The sequence below is a fragment of the Cyprinus carpio genome, chromosome B24, assembly GCF_018340385.1.
Source record: "Cyprinus carpio isolate SPL01 chromosome B24, ASM1834038v1, whole genome shotgun sequence".
NCBI lineage: Eukaryota > Metazoa > Chordata > Actinopteri > Cypriniformes > Cyprinidae > Cyprinus > Cyprinus carpio.
In genome coordinates this window covers 12,983,884-13,003,920 of record NC_056620.1, presented here as the reverse complement: position 1 = coordinate 13,003,920, position 20,037 = coordinate 12,983,884, and the positions used below count along the sequence as shown (strand labels likewise).

At 35.9% G+C, this 20,037-nt stretch overlaps 1 protein-coding gene across 1 annotated transcript in view; it reads right to left on the bottom strand.

The window, feature by feature from the left end:
- The window catches only part of LOC109050241 (solute carrier organic anion transporter family member 5A1-like), a 47,010-nt gene extending 27,300 nt beyond the window's left edge, over positions 1-19,710 (bottom strand). The window contains exons 1-2 of the mRNA XM_042752004.1: positions 19,638-19,710; positions 17,912-19,206 (exon numbers count right to left, since the gene is read on the bottom strand). Of these exons, the coding sequence (XP_042607938.1) occupies positions 17,912-18,866 (955 nt within the window). The 5' untranslated portion in view covers positions 18,867-19,206; positions 19,638-19,710. The remainder of the gene's footprint in view (positions 1-17,911; positions 19,207-19,637) is intronic.
- Between the last annotated feature and the right edge of the window lie 327 nt (positions 19,711-20,037).

The window sequence follows — 20,037 nt, the reverse complement described above, 5'->3', positions numbered from 1 at the left end:
GCCCATTGTGCTGTTTCTCATTCTTTCTGGGAAGGACAGAGGAGGTGCTTGCTGAGGAGAAAAACATGCAGTCTATGCAATACCGTACTGTCGTAACCAATGTCAACAACTGATGTCAGAAGAGCACGCTCCACGAATTTCAAATGAACGTTTGCTTTGAAACTTATACAACAGACCTTCTCGGCAGATATGATGCAGAGTTAGTCACTCGAAGCAAATGCAATATTTACAATATGGTCCTTGCAAAAAGAAGAAAAAAAAATCTCAAAGGAGCCGATCAGGTTACAGTAAACTGAAAAAACCTCCTGAGCTGCAGGAGTGGGAGTTGAAGGACATTTATGCTGCAGCTGTGCATCAGTAGAACCACGCATACGCCACCACACATCAATGTCACTCAAGGACATAGCCTTCTCCTGAGAGGCATTGGGTTTTCTTCAAAAATAATTAGATGGGGAAATATTTTTACTAAATATGAGATAAAATAAAGCACACAAATAATGAAATACAGGTGAAAAGTCATATGAGAGGACACATTGCCTCACATTACTGAAACTGGAAGGCATAATTACGAAGTAAACAACTCCGTTTTGGTCACATCACAATTAAAATAAGGTTATTGGGATTGTATGTTTTTGTTAAGTTGTTTAAATTTAGTTTTTGTGAAAAGAACCTATTAATTGCCATTAAAGTGAAATAACTGAATCTACACATAGGAGCCTTATAAAAATTAGGGATGCACGATACTGGATTTTTGCCGATATCTGATATGCCGATATTTTTCTACTCATTTTGGTCGATAGCCGATGGCGATATATTTCCTTTTGTTTGGAAACCACACCAAGTCTCTCCTGTGCAGAAATTATAAACATTTTTTTTTTTAAATTTGGTTAGGCCAACAGCGCCCGCACTATGTAAATTAGATGCCTTACCAGACAAACTCCTGTTGACACTATCCCACACCAAATGCATGATCTTGCACGTGCATTCTCAAATTAAATGCAGGGATCCAAAACAGTGAATCTAATCATAATTCAGGCAAAAGTTTGCTTCAAGAATGACCACACTGCTGATGTGATCTAATCGCTAGCACACCCTATGCGCGTGCGAGGTTAATCCTCTTATCAGCAAGACATATCGGCATATTTTTTTCATATCGGGCCTCAATTCTTCACATTTGAATATTTCCAAAAATATATGAGTATCAAAATTCGCTCCTAAATTCCAGTCTGTTTTGAACACAAAGCTCATTACACTCATCATATAATTTAGTAGTTGTATAGACTACTTTTAAGGTAATTTCTTGTTCATATCGGAGCTTGACAGCGTCCATCCCATTCATTTCCACTGCATGACATGAATAGATGTTTTATGAATTCAGCTGAACACCTCCTTTTGTGTTCTTTTGATGAATGTCATACAGCAGGTGTCTAGAATGACATGAGGGTGAGCAAATAATGACAGAATTTTAATTTCTGGTCTCTTTCACACAAGCTGATGTATAATCAAAGTGACAGCACTTAAAATTAACTGTCAGTAATGTTGCTCTTTACTTCAGAGGGTATTTGAGGAAAATGTACCACAAAAGATGACATTTTAAAATATGTTTGGACCCCAATGTTCTTCAAATAATCTTTTACGTTACACAGAATAATGTAAGTCATACAGGTTTGAGGGTAGCTTATCAAAAGTGTTTTTGCTAAAGTCGGATGTGTGTTAACTGGGTCATGTGTCACTGCTATACTATGTCAGGTTTCCTCAAAAGACCAGATCTTATTCCAGAAGCTGTCATCTTCAGCAGGCTCTGCCTGAAGACGTTAAGACATATCCTAACCTTTTTAAAGCAAGCTGGTAAACTCGTACACCTGTATGCATTATGGCCAATATGGTTTGCATATGGTCAGACCCTCTGGCTACATCCGATGATAAAATACACTACTGTTCAAATGTTTATGTGAAACTGGAGTAATGATGCTGAAAATTAATCTTTGCCTTCACAGGAATAAATTACATTTTAAAATATATTCAAATAAAAAAAAAAGTTACTTTAAAAAAAAAACAAAACAAAAAAAAACTTCACAATATTAATATTTTGCTCTATTTTTTATAAATAAACACAGCCTATATCAATACATCTATTATCTATTATTAAATAATGAAATAATAGCAAATTATATTAAAATAAGTTACTTTAAAAATATTTCACAATATTAATATTTTGTTAATATTTTGCTCTATTTTTGATGAATAAATGCAGCCTATATTAATACATCTATTATTATCTATTATTAAATACTGTAATAGTGGTGTAGTAGTGAGCATAACTGTTCTTATGCTCAAACTCAGCTTAAAAAAATAGGACCAAATGAGTTAAGATGCTTGATCCAAAAGGATCACTTATGAAATCTTATTTAAATATTATGAAAGGAGATTAAACACATTGGATAAGCTGCTTGATTAGTAAATTTAATCAGCACGAGAAGTAATTTTATGAAGTCAAGCTACTAAAACATTAAAAATTTACAGCAACCGGTGTTTTCTTATGCACTCCAGTTACTTAGCTACAAACTAAACATATATAGGCTATGATATAAAGGATTTTTAATATTTATAAGTCAAACTAGAACCACAATATGCAAGCACAGAACACTTTAATATAGAATAACTATTAAAAATAATTGATGCTCTTTTCTGCTACGCATTAAATAAACTTGCACTGGGTATTCTCAAAGACTGCACTGGGCTCTTTAATAAGTCCTTCATAAAAAAGTCAAAGAAAAATAAACAGGACAGGGCATCTAGCCAAAAAGGTTTAACTGACATCGAGCGACTGAGCACTTTATTTGCTGAACCTGGGTCTCTCCAGGGGTTCTGCTGCACATTGCTGACTCCCTTCATGGTTTTTGCTGATTCTGATGCAAACGCGTGGAACTCCGAATGATGCTGACAGCAACATTCACTACAAATCTGACACACTAATGCTGATGTTCCAAGTTCCAAACTAAAGACCACGGCAGGAATTGCCTTCATTAAAAATGCTTCCATGGCTGACAGAAAATCCACAACTGTAACTTTAACGACTTACATTTTTGCTATGTAAAAAAAAAAGCTTTTAGGCAAAATAAAATTATCATATCTAGTTCATTTTTTCTGCGCAGTGAAGTACAGTAGTAACTACAGGCCCCAGTATGAATGTCTCATAGTCTGTAAAACTTTAGCATGATGTGGTAAAAGTTTTTTGGAGTCAGTTTGTTACTTTATTTTATTTGTGTTAATTTATTATATTAAACTGGATAAATTGTTACACCTCTTTATATTTTATGTGGTGTCATGATTTACATTTACATTTATGCATTTAGCAGACGCTTTTTATCCAAGGCGACTTAGAGTGCATTCAGTCTAACATTTTTTACCTAACATGTGTTCCCTGGGAAACGAACCCACAACCTTTTGCGCTGCTAACGCAATGCTCTACCACTGAGCCACAGGAACACAGTGGTGGATTTACTTCTGATAAAAACAAAGGTTTATTATTGTATGTTCATTTGACATTTTATTTTTTGTATACCCTTTAAATTCACTTACTGAAAGAACAACAGCAGCATCAGTATGGTGTAACATTTATTTGAAACATGTATTTGGTACTTGCTACCTTATATCTTTACTCTTTTCTTTCATTCTTTTCATAGCTTTGGAAAACTTGTCTCGGATGTTTCTCTGCATTGCTTTTTGCATAACTGACCTCCACTGAATGAGAAACAAATTGCACGTCAAGGAAGATGGAGTTTCAGAACACACCCACTGATTGCATAACTGCCACAGACCAATAGAAACTCAAAGGTGTTTAGGAGCCGAAACGAACTCCCCCAGAAAGTTCGCTTTGGTCAGCTGTTTCGAACTGGCCAAACAAACTCATAACAAACTTAGTTTCGGCCTGATTTTGTTCGAAATGATGAAATCATAGTCCAGCTGCTCTGCTCGTGCACATCATCAAAGAACACATCATCGATTCTCTTTTAGCAGTTCAGTCAATGTACTGTTAGAGTAACTGAATAACTCAGGATATTGGTTTATTTTGCATCAGAGGGAGTGTAAGGCACGTTTATAAACCAAATAACTTAAGTAATTTGTGGATTAGTGCGTACTGGAGACGCAAACCATTTCAAATGATTCAGACAGATTTGGTGAACTGGTTTGACCGGCTCACTAAGAAGACCCGGTTAAATAGAAAGATTAGTTTGTGATCCGGACATCACATAAAAATAAAACCCATTACAAACGAGGCATTTGTTGTATCCAGTGGGGACATAACTACTGATTATAATGACGTCTTTTTACGCGTTGTGTTGTGTATCGCACTGCGTAAATATAAAACCATCTCTGCATTTGTGATCTGAGAAACAACAGGCCTACTCCACTGCTCAAAACTCGCATTTGAATCATCATTGGCAAATTATTTAAATATAAAAAAACGTACCTACCAAGCGCCAGACTGTCCTTGCAAAATTTTAACTGCCCAACTTTACAGAAACAGCCGTTGTACCACAGACGCATTGCAGGCTACTGGTTCAGGAAACAGTCCTCATCCTCCATAAAATGCGCAGCACACATCTGAATATTTTGGTTGGACTGTTCTGGAACAGTGTTGAAATACAACTTAACCACTGATTTCTAGTCCTGTCTTCTTTTGGAAGGCCAAACAAAGTTTTACTTCAACGAAACACACAGTGCCTCCACAACATGGCAGCTGCGGCAACAGAGAGAATTAAAGTTACGCCTTCTTTCTCTGCGTGAACATTTGGGTGGCGTTATGCAAATCTTCCCACATTGTGACGTAGAGATGTGGGGGTGTGTTAGAATGAGCCGTTTTAGGGGGGTGTGGTTGACCCTTAACTTTTATAAAGAATATCTCTTTGGTTTTGAGACTTTAGTCTTTGCAACTTTACAGATCTTCTTTATGCACCAAGAGCTTGTAACACTCCAAAGAGAAAGGAAAAACTGAAATTGCATCATATGACCCCTTTAAAATGCCCAAATTTACAGCAGAAAAAAATAAATGTTTTAAGTGTTTTAAGAATGGATGATTTTGGTCTATATAGCTTAATTTGCCCTACATGACAACTGTGAGGGGGGTGAATTTTTCTCTCATCCTTTTTTTTTATTTTATTGATTATTGTTGTTCTTAATTATTGGTGTTGTGGCTTGTGTGACAGGTGGATTGTGACTGTTTTTTTAACCATCGAGCTAGGTGGGCGTGGCTTCAACAACCAACTCCTGCCTCTTTGCCCATTTCCGATTGTCCGGGAGTGACGCATGGTGACGCTCTGCCAAGGTGGTGATGGCCAGCTCTGCCCATTTTGAGCTTCAAAAACGCTCTTTAGGAACCTACAGGTGACGTTACGGACACTACAGGTACGTCCATGTTTTTATACAGTCTATGGGTATAACAGAGCTTTATGAGATCACGATTAACTGAGATGTCATCTTTAGTGATAATAAAGGAAGCGCACTGTTCACATTTTGCCATGCCAAACCATGCACACAGCAGCCCATGCTAGCTTTTCTGTTAAAAATAACAGTGGTTTTTGAATGTTGATGCTTAGCCTAAATAACAAATATTTTATCGGGAGTGTTTTTATGCTGGGATGTTGTGGAGCTTAGGAGATGTTACAGAACCATTTCATGTAAATTTCTTCGATGTACTGAAAAAAACTATATAGATTACATTTATGCAGGTTAATTTGGGCGGGAGCGGGACAAAACATGAATGCCCGGGTGGGAGCGTAACCAGATAAGATTTATTTCTGCGGGAATGGGCAGGCATGGGATGGATTTTTCAGTCCTGCACCTGCCCTTTCCCGCCGAAATATATCTTATCTAGTTCTATTCAGGTCTCTATTTGAGAGTATCTGCATGATTTCAAGCTTCAAAATGTAAAAGCATCATAAAAGTATCATAAAAGTGGTTCATACATTCTCAACAATGAAAAGAAGGAATGGTATTTCTACTAAAGTAAAAAGAGCAAAGTTGGTCTCTTATAAGAAAACAAACTTCTGAGTATCTTCCCAATATAAAGAGATTCTCCATGTGCTTTTCTCCAGCTGGAGATATCCATAAGTAAGCTTTCAAGATGCTCCAATTTCTCTCCTAATTCCTGAGGTGGCGCTAAAACTGCTGACCTGCTCCTCATGGACTTGACCTCCTGTTCCACAGACTAATTGCCACCTTAATGGTATTTGCCACTTTGGTTTTACTGGCTGCCAAGAAGTGCACTTGGGACCAATTTCATGTAATTTAAGATAGAACTTCACAGCAAGAGTAAAACTTGGATTTTATTTTTTTTTTTTATGACTTGTTAGCTACTAATATAACCAAATATAAACTGACTTTTAAAAATCAATTAAAACAACTCATAGTAAAAATGTGCATTCAGTGAATACCACTTCTCTGAAGGATTTGTATAAGTTCTTGACATCTGCACACAGTGATGTCCTTTTCTCAAACAACTGTCACTGTTGCCACTCAAATTGCCATTCAACCCCCTGATGCTTTAAACGGGTATGTGGTTTCAAAAAAAAATTTTTAAGTGGAAGAATTTTTTATTTTTTTTTATAAATATTTAATGGTTAATTTTAAATATTTAATAGTAAGTTCTTTTCCATAAAACAACAATCAATAGTTAGCAGGTCAGTATAAGAACAAAACACACAAAATTATTTTCATAATAAAACAAAGTTTTTTGTTTTTTTTAGGTGAACTATTCCTTTAATTTCCCTTAACACAGATTACAGTAGGACCATAAATGGGCCAGGTCTTTATGACAGTGATGTCTGGAAAAAACAGCATCCATCATGACTGATATACTGCTCCAGTTTCAAACTCACACTGGGATTTTTTTTTTCCACCACAGTGACAATACTGTTTTTTTTTTTTAACACATTCAGGCAATTTTGTTTCTAAAATGTAAAGGATACTAAAAGTATGATCAAATTGGGCAAAAAGTCAATAAATTAACATAGGTGATGGGGATGCACAACCTTTTTTTTTGTGGAATTATGTGAGCACATACCTAAAAACTGAGTTAAACTTTCAGAAAAGACAAATATATTGCATCAACAGAGCTGATGTTTCATCACATCCTCTACCAGACACCTGAGAAGGGGAATGGCTGATGCTCAAGACAGTCCCAGCCCAAAACAGCTCGACACACACTCTGGCAATCACCACCTCCACGTGAGCTGCTGATCAAAGGCGTGCTCGACTAATTAAAGGGCTTTAGTGCAGGAATGTTATTACGAGGCACCACCCAAAGAAAAGTTGGTAATCCCTTTGTACTTTTTTCTTGCCAGCCACAGCGTCATTCACCGTGAGGTCAGATGCTCACTCTGGCCTCCTAAATCTGTAATCCTATCCATTCTGAGAGTGGATCTTGCTCTTTCTGCATCCCTTTTCCTTTCTCTTGCTTTCACTCACTCTTTCTCTGTTTCTCGCCCATACAATAATAGAAAACATGGAGTATTAAACTAAATGAAATTAAAATTTAGAAAGATTTATAGAATTACATTTATAGAATGAAAAAAATAAAATAATAACAATAGGCATAACACGAAAAATAAACTATAACTATAAACTATAAAACTATAAGAAAAATAAACAATACAATAAAATTACCACATACAATAAAATGAAAAATAATAAACAGTATAAAATAACATTTAAAATAATAACAGCATAAGATAAAATAACAGCAAAATTTAAATAAAATAAAATAAAGATCATAACTCAGCACTGGCTTTTGGATGTGACTACTACTTGTAAACAATGGTTTGGGATATTTAAAGAAATTTTTGGAAATGCCTTATTTTTAAAAATGTAGATTTTTATTATTTTTATATGCCTTTTAAATATCTTAAAACTAATAAAAACAAAGTTACAAAATAAGAAAAATAATAAACAGATGATATGATAAAAACTTTGTTAAATACTATGAATTATAGCATAAAATGCAATGAAATATAATGAACAGCATAAAATAAATAGCACAAAATACAAACAAACAAACAAACAATAACTAACTAACTAAACAAACAAACAAACTAACTTAATTTTAAGAGGCAATATAATTAGTTTGCCTAACTTTTGATGCCTTAAAATTGCTGCCTCCATCAGCAAGGACAGCATATGTGTGCCATGCATTATGTCATCCCTATAATAGTCTAATTCGCTGACAAGCATTTCCTCACTGTTTTATTAAACTCAGGGTCACAATCACAGGTAGGTGGAGTGAAGACGTGCACCGACCATCAGAGTGCATGTCTGCATTTTCCTCCTCTCGCTGGATTACAAACTGGCATTGAACTGATTGCATGAGCTTTAGAAATGCCTTTGCCATGACCCAGTATTCTGGGTAAGTGACAGATGATCCCTCGGCACATTCTTTCTAAAAGAGCCATCTGGCTCGTGCACACTGTATTTATCTGCATAGTGGTCACAGACAATGAGGGCCCAATGGGGGAAGCGGCAATGAAAAGGGTACCCACTCTTTTGTGTATGTCTGGTGTCAAAGAATGAACACACATACACCTGCAGCTTTTCCATCTCAAAGTCAGTGACAGGTTGGTGTAGTTGGGGTCAGTGGATATTTAAGTCTTAGCTCAGACATCTGTGAATGCATCTGGGGCTATCATTCAATGTAATATAGATACATTGTACAAAGCACATTCATATAAGCCATTTAATTAAATAAATTTAGTAGTAGAGGATGTAAAACTAAAAAAAGAAAAAGAAAAAAAATTTCAACTAACCCTAAACTTGACCTTAGACTCAAACCAAGTAAAAAGTGCTGTAAATGTATTGTTGTAGGTGTGGGCAATATGACCAAAATATTATATCACAATTAATATTATTGACTTTATTTAACGGTAACAATATATAACATCATGATATGATTATGTGTGCTTTAAATAGGGTCTTCATGATATCAAAATGTTTGGTACCACAGGAAAAAAAAAATCAAGTTCACTGAAGACAAGTAAACAGACATCGATTTAAATAAAAAACAAGAAACTAATTACAAGCAACAGGGCAAAAAACTACAGTACAACAAATAAATAAGAAATGCTACAAACACTGTATAAAGTAATCAAATGTATAAAACACTGCATATTCTTCACTGTGTAAAGTAAATTTATATTTCTTACAAAAGTGATTTAGTCAAGAGCAGTGTTTTGTTGTTTGATTAAAATTAATGACAGACAGCAGGAATATTAGAATGCTATCACTTTAAGAGCTGCCTAGATCCAATATACTGTTACACGTGTATTTTCTTTCTCAGCTGTTTGCTTTCACTAAACACCTAAATTACTGTGTTTACAAGGATACTTGCAAAGACAGCATTTTTACCCATTCAAGTGTGTGTATTTATCCGTTTAAGGCCTATGCATCAAAAATAAGTTAAATAACTATGCACTCTATGAGCACCGTCTTCACATGCGCAAGCCTCTATGACAGCACTCAGAAACAGTCTCTCAGACAATGCATGCATATAGTGAAATTAGTTCTCTTTCGCTGCTGATGCATTTCAATGGTTTAAATCACTTTTTTTTTTAAACTGCAGTGCTTAAATGCATGCCAATGATACGTTTTTATGACCACGTAGCACAGCAACGTCACATGAGCGTGTAACTGTAATGGAGATGAGAGTCCAAAAACTCTACCGGTTGACATACATAACCAATTATGAAAGACAAGGTCATAAAAGGTAATTCTGTGGTTTACTGAAAGGTTAATCCCTGAAAGCCCATCTGTACGAGCTGTATGTGCATGCACATTACAAACCAGATCGCTAAAGTCACCCTAAACCTGCCATGTGAGGAACACAACCCAGAATAATTCCTCAAGGGCTCTGTTCTTGGGTCATCAGTGTCTGGACAGTCAGATGCACAAACATTCATCCATGCATAGGATCACTAAGCAAGCCCTATAATAAATCAATACTCCAGGCAGTCTACAAAAACACATCCAGATCTACTGAGCAGCAGATGTTACATCTACATTCAGATGCTGCTCTGAACTGGGGCAAGGTCTTTAAAATGAGATTAGCATAAGAATTGAGAATTTGGGCTAATTAAGATATATAATTTTGACCAGTGAGTCAAAAGCTTGTGTTGTTACATGGGAAACTGGCACAGGGAAATTTGACTCAGCACACATGGAATAGACAAATGACTTTCATGCTACATTTCTGACATTGTTTCTAAATACCAAATATTTGGATTTAGAATCTCAACCTATGAGTCCCAGCACAGGCATATTTTACCAATAAATAACTTGCTAAGTATCTCCGAGAAGGTCTTTTTCCATAGCTTCTGGGCTGGGACTGAGACGTGGCAAACATTCTGCGGTTCAGAGAGCCTTATATCCTGAGGGAAGGTCATTAGATAAGACAAAGTCACATTTAAAATCCCAGACAGGCCAAAGAGTGATTAAGGGATATAAGCCATGGCAAATGCACTGAGAGGCTGCAAATCACCACCTTACCATGTATTTATAGCAAAACAACAGGGTTCTGTGAAAAAATGGACATGGCATGAGGTTCTGCACAACCTCTTTCTCCTCTCATCTAGGTTTAATATGGTTCCAACTGCATATTGTGCCATTTCAATAAGCAGCAGCAATGTGTATTTTGAGAACAGGGTCAGCAAAGACAATATGTGAGGTCACCCAAAATATGAAATTTCTTTCTTCAGTGGAATGCAAACGGAAATGTTTTTTCTGTACCAAGGAACATCCTGCCAGAATTACTCAAGCATCAAGAATCAAATAATGAACACTTATTTAAGTGTTAAGTAACTGCTTGGCTCATCTTTAGATAAGCTTAAAACAATTACTGTACCTAGAATGCTGTAATCTCAAAATGCTTAGAGGTAAACACTCCCATAGGCACATCAACAAAAGACTACCGGGACACTACCAATACAACCAAAGATGAAAATTAGATGACTCAACAAGCTAAAATAACTCCTCGTCCTTGGCCAATTTTTATTTCAAAGGCAGTAACTCTCCCAGGGTCAAAGCAATGAATAAAGTGATCTGTAATAATTTAGCTCAATCGGCTGTCATTTAGTGACAATCCTGGATCTGAAATTAGAGTTAATTTGGAGAATAAGTTAGTTTAATTAGAGTTGCTCAAATTGACATGCATTGTTCGCAACCCCTGCGGACAGGCACTAATTGCGATTAACGTCATAACAAGTGCTCTGATCCCATTTCAAACTCTGTGTGACATCTGTCAGAGCCAATCTGCCTGCTCACAGGCACATAGGTGTAATGGCCCCATTTGTAATGTTCAAGCCATATAAATGGTAATGTAAAATCATTATGTCATTGAAATCATTTGATACTAACACAAAATCATACATTATTCACAAAGCCCAGATATTTAAACGTTATTTGGAGTTTGTGACCGGCAAAAATGCACCCCAAAACAAGTCAACTGTTTCAGAACACACAAAAACTGAGTATTCAATTTTCATGTGACCTTTAACAATCCTAACGCCGAACGCTGCAATTCACTCACTTGGAAACAGCCACTATTAGAATCCACTGCTGCAGAAAATCAATTTTGAATATACTGAAATGGAAGACTTTCTAATTATACAGCTCATTCCTGGTGACGTGATACATACACAAGGACGATGACGTGTTTAAATGCGGGGGAAAGTGTGGAACAGTGACGGGGGGTGGTAAAAAGCTCTATGGCTATCTGCTGAGTAACTCTAATGTGGCCGAGTTTGGAAGTGTCTGTTCTGTAAGTCAGTAGCGTGACATGGGTGCCAATGTTCTGTGAGGCCACACAACAGCAAAAGCACAGCCCTGGGAACATGATCGCACATAATGGATGGAGCATGTGGAGGAAAATATTAAACTCAGAAGCAAGAGAGGACTGATGTATTTAGCTCAATGTGTGTTGTTGGAAACTTTGAGCACACAAAGAGGAAAAACTGCAATGTGTTACAATGAAAACTTAGGGGTTTTCTTCAACTTTGGGCACTTTTACATACCAGGAGGATTTTTTTCATACTAAAAGACTTCTATTTTCTATTTCTTTGTTTAATGAACATAACACACTACACCAGTCTTAGAAAATATCATAATTTATTTTTTGCTACATTTACATTTATATTTAGTCATTTAGCAGACGCTTTTATCCAAAGCGACTTACAAATGAGGACAATGGAAGCAATCAAAAACAACAAAAGAGCAATGATATATAAGTGCTATAAGTCTCAGTTAGCCTAAACACAGTATACGTAGCAAGGGCTTTTAAATAATATAATAAATAAAAAGAAAACAGATAGAATAGAAAAAGAATAGAGCAAGCTAGTGATAGAGGTCTTTTTTTATAATTGTATAATGAATGAAAATAAAAATAGATAGGATACAAAAAGATTAGAAAGGTAGTTACATTTTTTTTATTTTTTTTTATTTTTTTTTATAGAATTAGAATAGTGAGGGAAAAAGTTAGAGGGTCAAATAAAGATGGAAGAGATGTGTTTTAAGCCGATTCTTGAAAATGGCTAAGTACTCAGCTGCTCAGATTGAGTTGGGCAGGTCATTCCACCAGGAGGGAACATTTAATTTAAAAGTCCGTAAAAGTGACTTTGTGCTTCTTTTGGATGGCACAATCAAGCGATGTTCACTTGCAGAACGCAAGCTTCTAGAGGGCACATAAGTCTGAAGTAATGAATTTAGGTAAAAATGGTGCAGAGCCAGTGGTGGTTTTGTATGCAAGCATAAATGCCTTGAATTTTATGCAAGCAGCTATTGGTAGCCAGTGCAAATTGATAAATAGAGGTGTGACGTGTATTCTTTTCGGCTCATTAAAAATTAATCTTGCTGCCGCGTTTTGGATTAATTGTAAAGGTTTGATAGAACTGGCTGGAAGACCTGCCAAGAGAGCGTTGCAATAGTCTAGCCTGGACAGAATAAGAGCTTGAACAAGGAGTTGTGCAGCATGTTCGGAAAGAAAAGGCCTGATCTTCTTAATGTTGAATAAAGCAAATCTGCAGGAACGGACAGTTTTAGCAATGTGGTCTGAGAAAGTTAGCTGATCATCAATCATAACTCCAAGATTTCTGGCTGTTTTTGAAGGAGTTATGGTTGATGTGCCTAACTTGATGGTGAAATTGTGATGAAACGATGGGTTTGCCGGAACCACAAGCAGTTCTGTCTTGGCAAGGTTGAGTTGAAGGTGATGGGTCCTTCATCCAGTAAGAAATGTCTGTTAGACAAGCTGAGATGCGAGCAGCTACTGATGGATCATCAGGATGGAATGAGAGGTAGAGTTGAGTGTCATCAGCATAAAAATGGAATGAAAAGCCATGTTTCTGAATGACAGAACCTAATGATGCCATGTAGACCAGAGAAGAGAAGTGGTCCAAGAACTGAGCCCTGAGGCACCCCAGTAGTTAGATGTTGCGACTTGGACACCTCACCTCTCCAAGATACTTTGAAGGACCTATCTGATAGGTAAGGCTCAAACCACTGGAGTGCGGTTCCTGAGATGCCCTCTGTCAATAGGGTTGACAGGAGGATCTGGTGATTAACCGTGTCAAAAGCAGCAGATAGATCAAGCAAGATAAGTATTGAAGATACTATATTGATATTACTATTGATGCTACACTGTTCAACATGATTTTACAAAGTTGTGAATAAAACGGGAACCGCTTTTACCTTCAGGAAAACAAAATGTCCAGTGATGTATAGACCTTTGGACAGTGTTGTTTACAAATCAAAATAGCGAGAGTATGAAAAGGGTCTGTAGTTTATGGAGATTTGGACATTGTTGTTTAAGTATCTATATTTCTAGAGTATGAAAAGTATGTTTAAGAAGAAGCTGTTACCCCTTCTAAATTTAACAAAAGCAGGCTGACAGAGTAGGTGTGTTTACACAGAGCGTCCTGATATTGTGCACACTAATTTTACAAAGCTTCCATCCATATTGCAGTATTCCTCAATTACTACCACAAATAAAACTGTTCATCCACCAGGGAACCATAAGTGCATTATGAGCAACGATCTCTGACAAAACATGCAACAGCCAAAAAAGAAATAATTCAGGCCCTTAGTTATTACAGTGTCAGAGCTTAAAGTAACAGAGCTGCTACTGAAGTGTTATTACTTCATTCTGCATTTGGCAACAAACTACAATAGAGACACACACTCAAGCACACAGGAACAACCCAATCAAAACTGCCCCCCTTGGTTAGCTGCAGTCTATAAGCCATGCTAAGAAAATCATTGGCCTGTAAAACAGAAACACCTGTGCCCCCACTTCATTAATGAATTGCTAAAAGGAAATTGCACGCTGCCAATTGGAGGCCAAAGTTTTGTCCATTGTTCAAATGAAGAACAAGATAATTAAAGGGATAGGTCGACCATAAAATTTCAATTCTGTCATTTTTTTATGACAGAATTGTCATGTCTTTCCAAACCCGTATCCTGTATGCATTATTTCTTATTTGGAGATTGGATATATATGAATATTCTGGCAAAGATTACTTTGACTTGGCATGTATATAGTAGTCACATTAACTACACTGTTTTTAAACTGTCATGAAGTAAAGATTTGCTGGAGTACGATTTACAAGAAAATGCTCCATTCTTTCTACTTCAAAATTTTACATTTACTTAAATGCGTTTTCAATTTCTTTGTAATTAATTGTGAAATTTACTAGCAATTTCTGAATGTAAATTGTTTAAACACCAATTTTTTCAATGCATTTATTTATTTATGCATGCATGCATGCCAATCCTCATTCACTTCAATTATTTTTAAAAATGCTTCTTTTGCATGCAAGTAAACGAATATGGATATTTTTAGTATGTATACTATTTAAACTGTATTTGTAAAAGTACTGTTGTTTAGAGTGTCAACTATTCGATTGAATACTTTTGAAATTCTTTGCTCTGTGACAAATTGCTTATGTTCTTTCTTAGTTGTTGTTTGATATATATCTATGGAAGCCCATTTCCTCCACTGAACAAAAAATTAAAAAGGTAATTGCAATTTGCAACTTGCAAATTGCAACTTTTTTTCTCAGAATTGTGAGAACTGTGAGCTTGATATACAGTCAGAATTGTGGGATATAAACTCACAATTCTGAGAGAAAAGTCACAACTGCGAGTTTCTATCTCACAATTCTGTCTTCATAACAAGTCAGAATTGTGAGTTATACTGTAAACTCGCAATTCTGAGAAAATATCAGTCTTTTTTTTCCCTATCAGAAGTGGACTTTATAACTCGCAATTGCGAGTTATCTCACAATTCTTCAAAAAAAGTCTGAATTGCGAGATACTGAGGAAAAAATTCTGAGGAAAAAAGTTTTATTTGGAAGTTTGTTTGAATTGATTATGACTTTATTTTTATTTTTTATGTCTTTATTTATGAATTTTTAGCTTTGTTTTGGGTTTGTATCAGGCAATTCTTATTGTGAGAAAAAGTCGCAATTACCTTTTTTATTTTTTATTCAGTGGTGGAAATTAGCTTTCTTATATATCGACTTTATTGATTTTTTTAGGCCATTTTTAATTATCTGCATCAGCCAATTTTTTTTTATCTTCAAGCCTTTAAGTAGAGGTTTGAGATGCTGTTCTCAGTCATTCTTCATGTGAGTGTCACTGATAACTGAACAGGGGTCAGTTTTAGTATGTGAAAATGTGTCAGAAAGAGGAAACCGTGGACAATGGACTTTGATTTACTTCAGCTCATTAAAATGAATCTGCCTGAGGGATTTTGGGGTATGTAAATGTTTTCATAATGCAGACTCCCTGTCTGTTGCCCACAACTAACCCAGACACCATAGTAAAAGAAAACAAATGAATGGATGCAGAGAAAAGAGAATAAGCATGTTTGGCAATGACAAACCCTGTCTGAACCACCTGTGAAGAGCACAGAGGGAAGTATAACAGCCCTACATGACGCTAACGGAATGTGTGCACAGCTCAAACAAGTGCTGAGGACAAAGCAAACATTCCACTCTACTTCTTCTCAATGTATGCGAGATTTCAATTTGTCTTTTCTTGCCCCAAGTGCTTTACACAAATTGTGATGGGGTTTGAAATAATTGGAACAGGGAGATGCCAGAAAAAAAGTAGGCAAAATTGACACAATAAATAGTTCGTTTTATGATTCATATTATTTTTAGCTGCATGTTAGTTGAAGTCTGCGAATCAAGACTCAACCAAAAGTCCAATACATGTACTTGTTATAAATATTTAGTTATTTTTCTTAATCTTAAATCTCATACAGAATGAAAAGTGAATGCGATCATAGCATTAAAACATTTAAAAACAACTGCATTATTATCATCTTAATCAACCCATTTAATGTTTTATACAAGATAAGGAAAGACACTACAGTACAAGGGGAAAAAAAAGCTCCTTTTATATTCCGTTTTAAGATATCAACATAAAAAAATGTTTTCCTAGCCATGAAGTTTCAAGGGAGATGAAAAACCTCAGGCTTTCAGAATGTAGAGAAGCCAGTTGTTTTGCGTCTCTTGCTCTCGGTTATATCATGCTCACTGAACTGGCTTCAGGTGTAAGCAGTGATCAATACATTGACTTTAAGGCTGCAGCATATGTACTTTATAATGGGGCTCTTTATTCCAAAGCCTGTGTGTGCATGTTCACTGAAGCATTATCACCCATCACAAAGACCCCTCCTTGCTTCTGGATCAGTCCTGTGCTTCTTTAAAAGATGCTGTCTGGGAGTGTGTACAGCTGGGGGTTACAGTCAGATGGGTGTTGCCCCAGACAGAGGGTCCATCACTGCCCCACTTACTCACCAAGCTGTAGATAAAGGGGTCTTCCTACAAATGTCTAAATCAATTCTGTCCCAATCAATCATACAACTAAAGCAGCTTTGATTTGTCAAAACCTGTCCTTATGCACACTCCCAGCAAGCTTCATATCTTCATAGTTACCATGGTTATGACTTAACATGTTGATAATAGCATGATGCTGATTAAAACCAAAACCAGAAGATTATTTAACACTGATATCACCTTTTTTCAAGTATGGAATGGTTTCTTCAACAAAAGTCTCTTTGAATACAAGTGCACCCAAAGAGGCTTCATACAAATTAATCAGCATGCTCAATCACAGAGTGGAAGAAAATGGATTTGGAAATATATATGACAGAGGAACGAACAAGGGTCACGTGATCATGTATTATACCCCCATCAACTTGCAATGACCTCTGGTGCTGCGCCAGGATTAACATTTATAATACAATAACATTTATATATATAACATTTACATAATATATAATATAAAATTATATTTATCATTATTGTACATTTATATATATATATATTTAAAAACTCCCTAAACAAAGTAATATGTATATAAAATATACAATATATAATATAAAAATAAAAAAATAGTGTTTGTTTAATATTTTTACACTTTATATGTATATATTAATTTATAAATGAAATAAATTATTTATATTACTAATCATATAACTAAAACTATATTTATATAATATTTAAAAAATAAAAAAATATATATCTAGTGTGTATATGTAATATTTATACAGTTTATGTGTAGTTATTTATATGTATAAACAATATTTGTTATATATATATATATATATATATATATATATATATATATATATATATATATATATATAATTTTTTTTATATATTTGTTTATTTTTGTATGTTTATATAAATATAAAATGTAATAATAAACAAAATAAATATTTGAAAAAATATATTTTAAAAAATTATGACACTGTTAATTGTGATGTTATGAATTAAAGGTCATCCTTTAATCAACAAAAGTAAAAACAGAAGCACAAAATGAAACAGGTAGTGATGAAAACTACAAAGAAGTTTCTCACCTAGGTAGAGGGAAGCGTTCTCCTTTTTCACGTTATCATCCAGGTACGTTGGTCCCAGCGTGTAGATAGGAGTGGATCCCATGCCCACCAGGACCTGGGCGCAGATGAACAAGGCAACATATATGGAGTGATCGTTGCCCTCTTGGTCCCTTGGACAGGAGGACACATCCAGAGCGTCCCTTCTGCTCCCATTCCCATTCGAGCACAGGCCCTTGTTCCCCGTGGATGAATTGACCTCTTGGATTTGATAGGGTGGAGAGATGAAATGCGGAAGGGAGAACAGAGCTGCTCCCACGGCGATGAACACCCCTCCTACCGCCAACCAGCGTGGCCTCTGGCCTCGACCCCCGAAATAACTGATGAAGACCACCACCAGAAGACTTCCAATGTCAAAGCAACTAACCAGCAATCCCGATTCTGAACTTCTAAGGCTGTATCTCTTCTCTATAGTGGTGATGACACTACTAAGGTAGCCCGAGACCATCAAAGACTGGATGAACGTCAGGTAACACATACAGAACAGAAAACACCTAGAGTCGGACAGAATCACCCTCACGTACTTCCTCACAGGAAAGCGGATGAATCTTACCAATGAAAAGCCTATTTTTTTGCCTCCTACTCGGTTGGATTCAGTTCTCACAGAGCTGCTTAGACCCACCATACTGGACACGGAAGGGGAGAAATCTGTCCTGGTGGGTGAATCCAGTTCACTCGAGTCACCTTTCTGTTGCAGATCATTGAACGGTAAGCGCTGGTCGGTATTTACTAAAGTCTGCGTCGTACTGACCAGCCTCGGTTTCAACGACTCATTACCGGTAGGACAGTCTCCGTTAAGAATGGGCAGGCTTTTGGATTTGTAGTAACCTCCTGGATCTCCATACTGTCCCTGGAATTCACAGACTTCCAGAGATTCTGATATATCACTCCTGGTCTCATCATTATATGATGAAGTCATTTTGGCTTTGTGGAGTCAATGCAAGTAGAACTAAGATTATAAATTCAATTTAAAGTTATTCTACAGATTAGACACACCATAAACAGATTAAAGAGGACTAGATTTCCAACCATGATCCTTCTGTATAGCTGTCCAACAGGTATTTTTCTTATTCCTCATCATAATAAGTTATAATGTGGTCATATCATATGCATTTGATATATTATATAATAGTTCATCTGTTGTAGCTGCCTACAGATAAAAGTTCAATTAATGTCATTTTGAATACACATACTGTAGAATGAAATGATCTCTGGTCATGGTGCTGAAATGATTCTTTGTAGTTCAGTGATTCAGAATCCTAAAAACAATGGAAATAAAGGCAAACTAGTATTAAGATTTGTTTACTAACTGTTCAAGAAGCAATACAAACAGCAGATTCTGTCATTTGTTTTGTTTAATCGAGCTGTTGTCTGGTAGATTGGTGGTCGAGCAAGACAAAGAATAACAGTAAACGTGCGACGGACCACTGATAAAACACTGTGAGCAAAAGTAAAAACCGTGTCAACCTGCTCGGAATATTTATCTATCTAATACAACTAATTCCCCACCTAACGTTTACGAAGTCACGACTTTATACGTGAGTGAACACATACTGTCACTCCAAATACTGATTCTTTCTTTGAATTCATTCACAACACATCGTTTACAGCTCGACTCTAAGCTTTAATTAAAATAACGAGACGTAATAATAATATTAATAATGAACTGAATGAAGAGTAGTGTACTTACAAGGCAGATAGAGACAGAGATAGTGAGTTGTTGTCCTCGACACGGACAGTGAGTGAATGAGATTGAGGTTTTGGTTTTGGTGGTGGGGGTGACGTACAAGTGCATGCTGGGAAATGTAGGCCTATTTCCCTTTGTCAAGTATGATTGATTTACCTTTGTTTTTAAAACATACCTATCCCTATTTCTTGACCTCAAAAACCATAATTCACGATGTTCCGATGTTCAGAAAAAGTACACTTTGTGACAACATGCCCCAATAGCTGTACAATGGAAGTTGCCATTAAATAGTGTATCATAGTCATCAAAATGTATCAAATAGCTAATTATAAAAATAACTAACAAAACAACAAAAAGTAAACCTAAATGCATTAAATAAACGGTATAATTTTAAATTAACTTT